The following is a 13531-nucleotide window of genomic DNA, read 5'->3' on the forward strand; positions in this document are numbered from 1 at the left end:
GGTTGTGGCCATAGACGATGAATTCTCTCCTGAGCCCGACATCACTGCTTTCCAAGCCCACACTCTCCTTTCAATCACAAGCAGGTTGCTAGTATGTGGGCAAACTTCCATACATGGTATGGGGAGCAGACATGACTTCATGCTCTGCTGTAGACGAGAGGAACTGCCAAGGCTGAGGCGCCCAGTCCCCCCAAGTGTTCCTTGGTTTTGGAATTCTTTTCTCTGGCTGCGTGGTAACTAGACCACAGGGGATGCTTTAAATTTGTAGCCACACCCTTACCTTGCAGATTCTCAAACCCAACCTCCAGAACTTCAGGATCCCAAAAGAGCGTCACACAGGTACAACAAGCATTTGGAAAACATCTGACAATAAATATCCATTTTACAATACTGAAAGATAATTTTAGATCAGCAGCTTAAGAGGGTCAAGGAGTTCAATTTCTTTTTGCTGCATAGATTGTTTCATTTGGGGGTGGGGGCGAGGCCAGGAGGATCTGTTTCGTTTAAGGAAATGTTCATGAGTAGTTTACGTTAATTTAACGTAACAGTAATTTACTGTTTTGTGTTCCTTGGTCTTGCAAAGCTTAAGAAACTTTGACATAGAAGACATCATAAAGGGGCGCCTGGGTGGCTCAGTCATTAAGTGTCTGCCTTCGGCTCAGGTCATGATCCCAGGGTCCTGGGATCGAGTCCCACATCGGGCTCCCTGCTCAGCGGGAAGCCTGCTTCTCCCTCTCCCACTCCCCCTGCTTGTGTTCCTGCTCTCACTGTCTCTCTCTGTCAAATAAATAAATAAAATCTTTAAAAAAAATAGAAGAAGACCTCATAAATTTGGGGGTCCTTCAAATTCCATTCCTTGGCTTATTATTATTTTGCTGAAAGACATTACAACAAAGAGATACATTTCTTCTTGTCCAGATGGAAGGTGTATGTTTATGTGGATTAGAAATGAAACATAAAAGCCCTGGGTAGAATGGGTCAGGTGCAACATTTTTCTGATAATGTTTCTTGGGAATCATATTTGGATTGATTTACACATATATTTGAGCATTGCTTTGGGCATCACTGCTGAGATCACGCAAAGAGAGAGAGATAAAGAGAGAGAAGTGAGGCACCATTATCTGATAGCATACTTAATCAGAGGAAGTGGGGGGTGAAAAAAAGGGGGAGGAGGGAATAAGATAAAGAATGAAACCAGTAACCACCAGACAACCAAGCCCAAACCCAATTTCAGTTAAAGAAAGAGGTGCTCTTCTGGTTGAGGGAAAGTTTAACATCTCAATTAAGACAACCCCCTTAGAAGACATCAATTATGGAACAAAACCCTTTATTTTTTTTAATTTTTAAAAATATTTTATTTATTTGACACAGAGAGAGACAGAGAGCAAGCACAAGCAGGGGGAATGGCAGGCAGGGGAGAAACAGGCTCCCGGCTGAGCGAGGAGCCTGACACAGGGCTCCATCCCAGGACCCTGGGACCATGACCCAGGGACCATGACCCAAGCCAAAGGCAGCCGCTCAACCAACTGAGCCACCCAGGCTCCCCAGAACAAAACCCTTTAAAAATGTTTTTCCTTATTCTTTCTGAGAAACATCTCCTCTCCTCCGTTTCCATAAAACACAAGTCAGATTTCATTTGCTGGAGCAAATGTTTTTCGACAGACTTGACTTGCTTAATTTTCCTGACAATGCGTGCAGTTATGTTAGAAACTTGCATACACTTGGAAAGGGACATGAGACACTAGGAAGCCAAAGCGCCCAGAGGGGCAGCTATATATTACTGTGCTAATCTTTTCCCTTTCTCACAGTGTGTGTGTGTGTGTGTGTGTGTGTGCGCGCGCGCGCGCGCGCGCCCCCTTGGACTTAAGGTTTGGTTTGGATGCATAGTCGTAACACATGGCTACTACGTTCCGGCTGGTAAGGGCTAAAGTTAGAAGATTTGTAACGATTACTGTTTTTTCTTTCTCCTCTGTCTCTTGAAAACTGGCTTAAAAAGACTGATTTAAACAATAAACAAACAAAGCAACTCTTCATCGAAGGCTAGAGCATTTTCAGAAGTACTCTTTATTTAACTAACTAGGGTGGGAGTGTAGGTGGGAGTGTGTGCACCTTTTGAGACTTGGTTTCTGCAGTACACACTCATTTTGGTAATCGAGGACGTATTGCTGCTCAAGACCAAGTCAGGAGCAGAAAGGAGCTCCAAGTTGTGCGAAGAGGAAGGTGGCCACTCCTAGTGAGATAACTAAAGATGCCCCAACTGGTAGGAAATTTGCGGAGTTTTATCTGTGTCTTTGCTCCTGGAGGTCACCTGGACAACGGGTACAGATTTGCCCTATATCCCGGCCCTATTTACAGCTAGGGGAGAAGAGAAGAAACCTTGTAGCCAGACGACTGCAAAGCGGAGGCGTTACCCTCTTAATCAACTTTCTCTCCTCCCCTAGACCCAGAGGGCACGTCTCGACCCCTCTCCCCAGCCGGCATCCCGCTTCTCCACTAACAGATAGCACGTCCCCTTTAAGAGTCAGAGGACGCCTCTCCCTTTCTCCTCCCAGTGCCCCCGCCCTTCACACCTTGGGTGGGAAAAGGGAGTGGGGCGGGGTGGCCGGAGAGGCGGGAGGGCGGGATCACTGCGAGCCTCCCAATGGCTCTCCGGGCTGGTCGCCCTGGTCTCCGGCAGCCAATGAGCAGTAGGCAGGGGGCGTGGCGGGGCGCTGTTGCAAAGCATCCAACGTGGGCCGGCAGGAGGCCGCGGGGCGCGGAGCCCAGGGGGTGTGTGAGGGCGAACGCCCGGGGGTGGGGCTTCAGGGACCCGCCGGGGCTGGGCCGCCTAGAGGCCGGCGGCGAGCGGCTGATTGTTCCGCCGCGAGGTCGGCGGGGTTCTCGCCGAGCTGAGGAGCCTAACACAGCCCGGAACTGCGCGCGCGCTTTCTGCCTGCGGCGCTGGGACAGCGAGGCGCACGGGGCCCTCGGAGCAGTGAGGGGGTGACCGCGTCGTCCAGCCCCGGGTCTGAGGCTGGGTGCTCGGAGCAGAGAGGAAGATGCATTCGGGCGCACAGCTCAGCCTGCGAGGCTGAGCGCCTGCCGTGCAGCAGCGGCGGCAGCACTGCCCTCGGCCGACGGTGGCGGCACTTGGCGTGCGCGGGGGCCCAGGAGCCGGCCAGGAGCGCGGCGGGAGGACAAGAAGCATCGGCCGAGCAGCTCTTGCCCGGATCCGTGGGCTTCGCAGCGAGTTCAGCTGGGTCGGCCCGGATGGGCGCGGGGCTCGCGGCCCCAGCCGGGCGCTGCGGAGCGGCCCGGGCACCGGGGGCCCGCTGAACGCCGGAGCCGCGGCGGCGGGGAAAACTTGTGCCGGCGGCCATGCCCCGGCGCGGAGCTTAGTGCCGAGCGGAGTCCCCGCGGACCGGCCAGTGTCTGCGGTTCGTCCGGGACCTCGCAGCCCCCGCGCTCGGAGTTCGCCGCGCGCTCCAGACAAGATGGCGCGGCCGGTCCGGGGAGCATTCGGGGCCCCGCGCCGCTCACCCTGTCTTCTTCTGTGGCTGCTGCTGCTGCTTCGGCTGGGGCCGCCGACGGCGGCGACCGACCCGCGACCTCCCTGCGCTGCCGCCTGCACTTGCGCCGGGGACTCGCTGGACTGCGGCGGGCGCGGTTTAGCGGCGCTGCCCGGGGACCTGCCTGCCTGGACGCGGAGCCTGTGAGTGCCGCCTTCCCCCTGAGCCCCGGGCGCTGTCACTTGGAGACAGGGCGGCGGGGGCGCTTACCCGGGATGGGGGTGCGGACTGAGGGGTGTGCGTGTGTGTGTGAAGTTGTATGGGCTGAAAACTGTTAGCAAGGCTTCGTAGTGGTGAGATCGTACATGGGGCTCTGGAGGAGAAAAGATTGTGCCTCGTGGGGTGTGGAGGTGGGCGAGCGTAGGTCGTGGGGGTGTGGAGGTGAGAACGTGGGGTGGTGAGGGTCCGGGGGAGAAACGAGTGTGCTAAGTGGGGTGTGGAGGTGAGCGAGCGTGGGTCGTGGGCGTGTGGAGGTGAGAACGTTGGGTGGTGAGGGTCCGGAGGAGGAAAAGAGTGTGCTCGTGGGGTGTGGGGGTGAGCGAGAGTGGGTCGTGGAGGTGTGGAGGTGAGAACGTGGGTGTTGAGGGTACGGAAGAGAAAAGATCGTGCCTCGTGGGGTGCGGAGGTGAGCGCGCATGGGTTTTGGGGTGTGGAGGTGAGCAGGAGTGGGTTGTAAGGGTGTGAAGGTGAATGGGCCCTGGGGTCTGAGAAGATCTGGGAGGTAGTGAGTGGGAGTCTGGAGGTGAGAGAATGTGAATGAAGAGTAGAGACGAGGGTGTTTGTGTGTGGGTGGAGAGTGGGAAACATCTGGAAGGGAGAGTGAGGAAGTCTGTCTGGGGTCTGCGGGTATGTGTTTCTTTTTTTCCTCTCCTGTAACCCAACTCTTTGGTGTCTGAGCTCCTTGGCCTTCCAGTGGGTAATGAAGGAAGGTGACTCTTGGCTCCAGTCTTCCATTTACATTATTTATTAGTGAGAGTGAGTGTGTAGCAGCCTCCTAGTCCCCCAGCACCCTGGTGTCCTGACTTGGCTCTGGCCAGAGCAGAAGACAGCCTTCCCTGGAGGACTCCTGAGTTCGGGGGCTTTGAAAGTTCTTGGATCTATGACCGCTGAGGGTGTGTGAGTCTCTTTCCACCTGATGGGCTTTCGGGAACTGTGTTCCAGACTCTTCCTGTCTATTCCATAGGGGCCCTGTTGGGCTTGATGATCCAGTGGGGTGGAGCCCACACTTCAGCATTTCTCCTCTGTAAATGTGCAAATTAGTTTTGGAGTACTTCAGGAGAGGGTGCCAGGGACATAGTTGATTTAAGCTGTTTGTTTCACCTGAAAGAGACTCTTCTGTGCTGCCGGGATTTTGGCCTATCAGGACTTAGTGGGACCCTACTTACAGGAGATTTGGCGGGAAAAAACTACTTTAGACTTCTATAAACATGGTAGAATATAATAGCCTTTTTTCTAGTTCTAAGAAATCTGGTTCATGAGTCAAAAATCCTATCCAGTTATCAGTAATTAGCCTCTGTGCAGAACTATTAGTACTTTCCAGAAAAGACCTAGCTTGAATCTTCTCTTTTTCGGTTGAATAATTGGACATCTTTCCTAAAACATAGAGGGGCACGGGAGTAACCTCAGGCATGACATTCACTGTTTAAAAAAGAGAAAACTGATGGCACAAGTTTTAACTGACACCTGTGGCTTCATCTAAGAAAATATGGTCTGGGTATCTGGCTGCCATGAGGGGAAAGAAAAGTTGATTCCTTTCCCAGGTGAAGATCCGGTACCTCTGAAAACAGGGCACACATCTGGCACTTGGACCCCACTACATGTTGCCTAATGAGCAAGTACTGCAGAGTTCTGAAGCTGGACTTTTGTTGTGGTTAGGTTTTCTCTGCACTTCTCTGCTTCTTCTGTGGAATTCACTGACTTAGTGAAAACCAGTGGTCGTGGGGGGCTGGGGTAATACAGGCAGTGGCTGTTAGGTAGTGGGAGACAGAGCCCAGCATTGCCAGTAGGTAGTATTTTATTTACTTGGGGCAGTCTGGGGTATTGTGGTTTTTCCTTTACAGAGTCTTAAGATCGTTTTTAAAATAAAAAATCATGTGGGCAGAATCAGAATAACTTTTGAAGTGTTCACCTGTTGGAAGAATGACTATCCATGCCATATGTCAGTGGCATTGTGGGGAAACCCTTAGTGCAGAAGTGGTGACTTCGCCCAGAGGACAGTGTGTCCTCTTATTTGTACTACCCTGTGGTCACAAGATCCACTTTGCCTTGTCCTTTAATTTTTGGAGCAAAACTACTGGCCATTTTTTGGGCTTCCTTTTGCTTAGGAGTGACATTTCACATGACATAAATACCTTTCAAATTGCAGTCTTTTCCCTTTTACTCACACATTTGATGACCAATAAATACCAAACTGGGTATTTTGAGCTTCAGTAGATTTGATCATACTGATTATGGTGTTAACCGATTAGATTTTGAGATGTGAATGGTGATTTCTGATTAGTATGTGGCAATACCATGTTCACTACAAAATGGGTATCTTTTGAGAAATATTTGTGAAATCATTTTTTTTCTGATTAAAGAAAAATGAAGTGGTGTGTGTGTGTGTGTGTGTGTGTGTGTGTGTGTGTGTGTGTGTTTAGACCAGATTTCTCCATTTAAGTCATTAGTCTTGTTCTGAGTTTTCCACCGGGATATTTATACGGTTTAAACTCGTGGCTGTGATTCAGCAAGGCTTTAGGGGAGAAAGTCTCTGTATATAATAAAATAAAATATCTTACAGTTTCACCAAGTTTACACCCTCCGAGTCCATTGTGCCTAGAAAATGCTTTGAGCTCGTTTATAACCCCATGAACTAGATTTACTGCAGCTAGTTCAAACAATTTCAGGCCGTGGGTTTGAGATAGAAGGGGACCTGTGGCTTTATGGATTTTTTTTTTTTTTTTGCTTTTGTAAACAGTGCATCTAATTTTGGAGTTGCTCCTAGGCCTAGCCTAGCGTACGGAAAGTAAAACTTTGTAATAGTGAATGTAAATGCAGTTTGAATAGAAAAAATGGTATGGCAGTGGTAGAAGGGAAAATACGTTCATTCCTGGGGCCTGAGGATAACTTCTGCAGCACAATAACTTATGGTTGTAGTAGTTGAGCCATAACTGAGTCTGCCATCCCATTACGTAGGTGAGATTGGCATAGTCCAACCAGCACATTCATAAATAGCACCAAGGATTGCCAAGCCTTATTCCAACTTCCCAGAACCTTAGAAGAAGTTGAACTTCTTAGAACTTAGTTTGCTTTCTTTGAAATTATTTTTGAGAGCAGGGCTTGAGAAGCTGTTGAAGAAGCATTAAATAGAATTTACCTTAGACTCTTCCCTGTGGCATAAAGTTGAGCACAGCATGTTGCTAGTGCAAGTGTTCTGCGGCTGAATGGTGGCTCATGGGATTGTGATAGGAGGGAGGGCAGGCCCTGGAGGAACAAATCCGGATTCTCAGTCGTTCTTACTGTGTGTGTGTGTCGGGTGGGGGTGGGGGGGACGACACAGCTTTGAAAGCAAGGACTTTCGCTCAAGGACTCCCAAGTGCGGTTATCCTGAGTCACATTAAGATGAGTGTATTGATTTGGGTCTCTTTGTATTATCTCTCCTTATGTGTTTGCAGTACCAAACTTAAATCTAACCTTGTCGGTTTTGGGCACAGAAAGTGGTGCTCGAGATTGCATTAGAAAATAAACACCAGCCAGAGGTTGCCATTGTAGTTGTGAAGCAAAGAGGGCCTTTGTCTTTCAAATTTTACAGCTGTGCTGGAAGGGCCAGGTGTGCAGGGTGTTGTGAATTAAGGATTTGGAAAATACTTCCCATCCTGTTTATGCAAATTAGATTTAAAGTGATGATGACCAAATTGTTCCAGAACCTCAGCTGAGATTCTTGTGTGTGTGTGTGTGTGTGTGTGTGTGTGTGTGTGTGTGTGTGTGTAAGAAGTTGATTATTGTCAGGATTGTCTTGATTAAGAAGTTGATTATTGTCTGCCCATTTTTCTCTTTGTGTCCCTGTATAACTTAAGAAGAACTCAGCAGACCTTGAACATCTTCTGATTTATCAGGATGAACAAAGGGTGGTTTGGAATAGGGAACCTTTTAAACATGGCTTAATAGCAGAAAATCTGAAAGGTACAAGTACCTTCAGAGTTTTAGGGACATTTAGCTTGGGCTCAGAGTCCTTTTCTTCGCAATAGGTGTCAGAAGCCTGGCCTCCCTTCCCCTCCAAGATGGAGCACTTGTCACTTACTAGTTCTCTGATACCTGTTTTGAATAAGAGAAGTCTGGCAAATAAAATTATTTTCCTTGAGAGAAAGACATACTATTTAAGTCCCTCTGGTATGAAATTATAGCTATCAAATCCAAGTGTTTGAATACCGTGAAATTAGGAAGTGTATGGAGACTCCCAAGTTCCCATATAAGTGAACTGTGTTGGCACACGGTATCCCTCTTGCATTTAGGATATGTCAGAACTGTTCATGCCCCCTTTCTCAGGGACTGTTTTAAAAAGAAAATACCTCTTTCCATAATTACATTTGGTCACTAGATTTCACAAGCTTTGGACTTTGGAATGTATTGTCAGGAATAATTAATCATGTCCAAAAAAACGAAGATGATTCAATGTAATGTAATAAGAGCTGTTTCCTACTGGATGTCCCGACGTCCCGGCACGCTAGGTCTGCTCCTCTGGCTAAAGGTTTCTTTCCCCGCGGTGCTCATTTCTTTGCCTGGGTTCCCCACGCAGCCTGCCCTGAGCACGTTGGGATGGCCTCTGGCTGACCTTTCACTCCCTCAGACACCGGGCTCACAATGAAAGGGCCTCTCCCCCATTTGCAGAAGTGTCTCCTTGGTGCAAAGGCTGTTCAGCATCCTCCCTTTCAGGGTGGACAGGAATGCGAGAGAGCCACTAGGGTTTTGTGTCACTTAACAATGCACCTGGCCCAGTTCTGTGCACCTGCTAAAGCCCTAAAGGCCTGTTAGCCAGGGAAGGGGTGGTTGTTTAACATAGCCTATGGTTATTTTAAAAGTGACATCCACAGGAGAGAGAAGTCTGGAAAAAAGGATTCATTGAATTCGAAGTCTCTATAAGTAATAATGGATGTTGGTTGTACCAGGGTCTTTTCTTCTCTTACTCCATTTGTTTAAAACTCAAAGGGATTCTTCTGACTTACCCCATAGGTTGAAGGACTTTAAGTTTCCCGAGCAAGCCTAATTTTCAACTCCTTTTGAAAAGAGCTTGGTGACATTTACTCACTGGGGACCTTCCCCCTCCTCAGCAACTGCAATTTGAAACCCTGGGGGTCTTTTAAAAGCCAACAGGACTCCGGGCTGTGTTAATATTCAGAGCTGTTTACAATGGATGCAGTTTCAAAGGCTGAAGGCATTGTCTTGAGAAAGGAGGGAGGAGGGGTGAAAGAAAAATTCCCAGGCAGAGGAGGGGAAATATCTAGAAATCCCCAATGTTTCTTGGCCTGTGGGAAATTCAGGGACTGTTAGTGGTGTTTTTCTATGACTTAAGCATGACCTTGAGCCTATGCGGTCCCTTCCATCTGCCTCATGGCTTCAGTTCATGTTGTGTGTCAGTAATGTGATTGTCTTCTGCTTTTGTAGCAAGTCAAAGTCTGAGAATCAGTAAGAAGGTCAGATCTGTTCATATCTCCCCATGCAAAGTGGGACTTTAAAGACCAGAGGTTAAAATTTTCACCATAGTTTACCCTCTTGGAACCTGCACTTATTTTTTATATAACTGTAGAGTTTAATAGTACAGACTCACCAATTTAACTGGCCAGTTCCATTAAGAAAGTTTCGACTGAAAAACTGTACATGACCATTATTGTCATGAAGCAAAATGAATAGATAAATCAAGATTGTCGAAAAAAAATGAAAATTGTGGTTTGTCTGTGGTCTAATTGGAAGTTTCCAATTTGTATCCTTGTTTTTGTTTTTTTTTTTTTGGAGGGGGTACGCTTACGAATTTTTCTTATTCAAAGGCTTTTTGCTCTACATGTTTCTGCATTATTACATCTTATATAATCTAACACTTTATATGTGGTTTTTAATCCAAGTATGTTAGGCATACTCTTCCGAAACACAAGCTGTAAGCCCAACTGCTTACAGAAGTCACTCTATTTCTTAAAAAGCTGTTCCTCCATTTTGCTGGGTTTCATGCTTTTTATGTCCTCCCTTCAGTTGTTCTCTTTGTCCTCAAAATGAGCATTCTCTGTCCTGGGTGTTGGCTTGGGTCATTGATGGGGAGAAGACTGGTTGAGGGTGAAGCTTTCTTCACTTCTACTCCGTTACACATGTGGATGCCCTCATCCCTGCTGATCACACCCAGCACACACCCTTCACTAGGGAATAGCGATGAAGAGATTGAAAGTTACTTCTAGGGGCCATCCCTGGCTCCACTACCCCACAGCTCATGTGTGATTGGGGGCGAGCCTCCTTCCTTCATCTCTAAAAAGGGGATCATAATATTCTGTGTGGCAGTTGCTGTGAGGACAGAGTTAGATACCCATGTGTTTAGCCCACTTCCTCGATAGGCGTCTTCCAGCTCGCTGATGATTCTGGAGCATAGTTCAGAGGTGAAAGCCTGAGTAACTCAAATTTTGCATCTTCTCAGGGCCAGTCACCTCCACATCAGATTTCCTGGTGACAGAGGCTTCCTAGGAAAAGCCAACTTTTCTGAAATGAAGGCCTGTTTTGGAATGGGCAGGGGGCAGGGCTCACATTCCACGCAGCCTTCTCTCGTGAAGGTTTTGGTGATATGTATGAAGTGAAACAAGTAACACTTCATGTGCCCTTGGGAATCTCAGACCAACCTGGCGGGCAGGCGGGAAGCCGTGCAAATTACACAAATTATACAATTAGCAAAAATTATTGAGGTGGTTTATAAATGTATTCCAGTTGTGCAAATACTTCTGTCTCTTTAGCATTATCCTTTGGGAGGTGGGTGTGGGAAGGAGGCAGAGAAGTGAGAGGCCCTTAAACTAATAATTTTATCCTATTATTTCCCTAGTTTCATTGAAACTGAACCCTCCTGAGACACAGGTCATGCCTCTTGGTCAATAGCTTGGAAAAATGCAGGTGCGCTCTTCCAGACAGGGGTTAGGTTACAGACTTTGGGGCCAGCTGAATGCTGCGTTGTACCCATTTCTCTTTGGATATATCTAAGGGTGGAGGAGGGGTGAGGAGAGTTGATTGTTGGGCCGTATACAGAGAGCTGGAGAGCTGTAACATTTTTCATTTGTTTTGGTTTGTTTGCAGTTGAATTGTACGGGACACGGGTGGTGAGCACAGGGTCATTGGAGGAATCTGGCAAGGATGCCGCCTGAAAAGCCATTTGCTGTCTGTCGTTCCTTCTGCACCTGTACCTGCATCCCTTCCCCAGTGAATGGCCGTGATTCACAGCCTTGCCCACAGGAGCGGCCATGATTGTTGGCGGCTTTATGACTATTTAATCTGGCATAACCGGTAAAGCCCATTGTGTGAACAACCAATCCGTTCATCTCTGCAATTCCTAATACATCTTGGTTTCCTTATGAACCAGGATGCAGGTTCCAATCACTGCTTGTTCAGTTTGTCTTGGCAGAAGGTGACATTCAGAGAGTCTAAAGAAAGCATGGCCTGTCTCTTTTGAAGCACTTTGCATTGATTATTCTTTAAACTTCTGGGGTGCACAGGTCTCTAACCTTCTAAGATCTGCAGGGTTTTCTTTTGTTTTTTTCTCAAGGTGTCATTATTAGGAAGACAACGAATGAAATGAGTGAGGGTCTCTCCAGCAAGCAGAATTATCTAGTTGTTGAGAAACAAGGTGGAAATGATGGAGGAATTTTTTTTTTTTTAAAGCTGATTAAAAAAACTCACAGCATCATCATCTTCTAAGACCCCTTTATGCAGCATTTAGCAAGTGTCCCCTCACCCGTACTTCCTGTCTTGCTCCTTCCACCAATTTATAATCTGTCATTCAAATAACTTGTCACTTATCTTAGAGCATACATTGACCTGATAAATTCTCTCTCTCGCTGGATTACCTACTTGATGATAGCCTGTTAGATACACTGAGAAGGAATGAGCACTTTTGAACCGGGGGACAGATAATCCTGCTTTCATTCCAAACCTTATAGTTGCAGAGCTCTCTGTTTAAAAGCATTTGTGTCTCAGGCATTAGCACTTTGGGCTGGATAGAGAGAATTTGACAGGCCGGGCTCTGCCTGCTCAGGGACGGCTACCAGCTGATTGTGGAGTACACTGTTGCACCTATAACTTCTTTTTCTTGCAAGAAGATCTGAAGAGTCTGATTTAAAAAAAAAAAAATCTGAATGTGCAGCCAGGGACTTTAAAGAAACAAACTCATGTCTGTTAGTTTAGGGTGTTTTTTCTTTCCTTTTTATTAAGGAGGTGGCAGACATCTCTACAAATGTGCAGGATCAGTAGTGAGCTCTCTTTCCCGTCCATCAGCTTCAACAGAGATCAACTCATGGCTCCTGTGTGATTGATGCCCCAACACACTTCTCCCCTTTCGTGTTTTTTGGAAGCCAATCCAAACACACCATTTCATGTGTAGATATACCAGGTATTATTATAACGAACAGCTTTATCGAGATAAAATTCACATACCATACAGTTCACTGTAGGGTGGTTTTAAGAAATGTGAATTTGAACAACTTTTGAAAAAAAAAATCACCGTTTAAGTGTGTTTTTCCAAAAGGAGTTTTGGTTAAGCTATATATTTACAGAGTGTTTATTGAGCACATACTGTGTGCGTTCTGAATTTATATGTTCTCAGAATAGGTGTCTTGGTTTTTTTTTCCTCCTTCTTATGGGAGGTGCTTAGAAAGTTCTTTGGTCCTACAGTCCTTTGCCAGAAGTGTGCAATTCTGATTCCTCTGTGCCCTCCTAGCTCTTCATCGGGATGTTTCTATGATGCTATTAATTGCTGATTAGAAGCCATTAGTGAACAAACATAACTTCGAATGGGTCATTTAAAAAGTGATATTTCAGATATTGTTGGTTAGTAGAGGGGTAATTAGCAGTTGGGTGTAGTTAGGTCTTGAGTCTGAACTGAGTTAACTGTTGTTTACTTTGCAAGGCCTGACCCTCCAGCTGTGGCTACTTGAGGCTGCTTTAAATAGAGTGAGAGGCACCCTGTAAGAAAATCCTCCAAAAGCAAAGAGCCAGGTTCCTGGAACCCTCTGTGCTTGATTTAAACTTCACAGTCTTGAAAATGCTTTTCTTCAAGTAGCTGCAGAATGGTTTGGTTTGGTTTAGTTTTGTAAAAGTCCACGGTTTAGTTTCTCCAACAGCCTGCCCTGCTGTTGTTATTTGAGGGAGACCCTTGGAGATATTACGCTGCCACTTAATTAGGAATCTGAATGGGAGTTCCCTTGTTCCCCAAGTTCCCTTCGCTCATCCTGGTCTGTGGAATGATTTCCGTATTCTGTCTGTGAAAATCGAATTCCATTTCGATTATGGGGTGTTGAGTGGTTTTAAAAGCTGTCCAGTGTGGTCAGGTGAAACTCATAGACATAGTAAGGTTAATTAAATGTACATGATATTTGATTAGATACCATCTTACCGTGGATTCTACCTTTGGAAAAGTGGGGAAGCACATGCCAGAGGGTTTAAGGAAAGTTTGTGGGGAAAAAGACTTAGAATCGAGAAATTTTAGCTGTGAATTTAATTTCTGTTTTGCACATTGGGAGAACTCTGTTCCTTCATCTGATTTCAGCATTGTGCTACCCTGGTTCCTCACCGTGCATCTTGCCTACATTGTAGTTTGCATTTTACTTTTACTATTTATGTATGTATGTATGTATGTATGTATGTATGTCAGTGATTTCCTCCCTCCACCTGGGCTGGTGTGAGTTTCTGGCACACAGGCTCCCAGTGCTTGCAAAACTTATAAAACAGCCAGAAGAGCTCATTGCTTCCAGGAAGTTGGTTGTTGATGC

At 46.7% G+C, this 13531-nt stretch overlaps 1 protein-coding gene across 1 annotated transcript in view; it reads left to right on the forward strand.

The window, feature by feature from the left end:
- The first annotated feature begins 3394 nt into the window (after positions 1-3394).
- Positions 3395-13531, forward strand: part of LRIG1 (leucine rich repeats and immunoglobulin like domains 1) — a 110955-nt gene continuing 100818 nt past the window's right edge. Inside the window, exon 1 of the mRNA XM_028110332.2 lies at positions 3395-3691. Within this exon, the coding sequence (XP_027966133.1) occupies positions 3474-3691 (218 nt within the window). The 5' untranslated portion in view covers positions 3395-3473. The remainder of the gene's footprint in view (positions 3692-13531) is intronic.

The sequence above is a fragment of the Eumetopias jubatus genome, unplaced genomic scaffold (genome assembly GCF_037043125.1).
Source record: "Eumetopias jubatus isolate StellerSeaLion01/CBP00866 unplaced genomic scaffold, mEumJub1_p1.0 scaffold_1, whole genome shotgun sequence".
Lineage (NCBI taxonomy): Eukaryota > Metazoa > Chordata > Mammalia > Carnivora > Otariidae > Eumetopias > Eumetopias jubatus.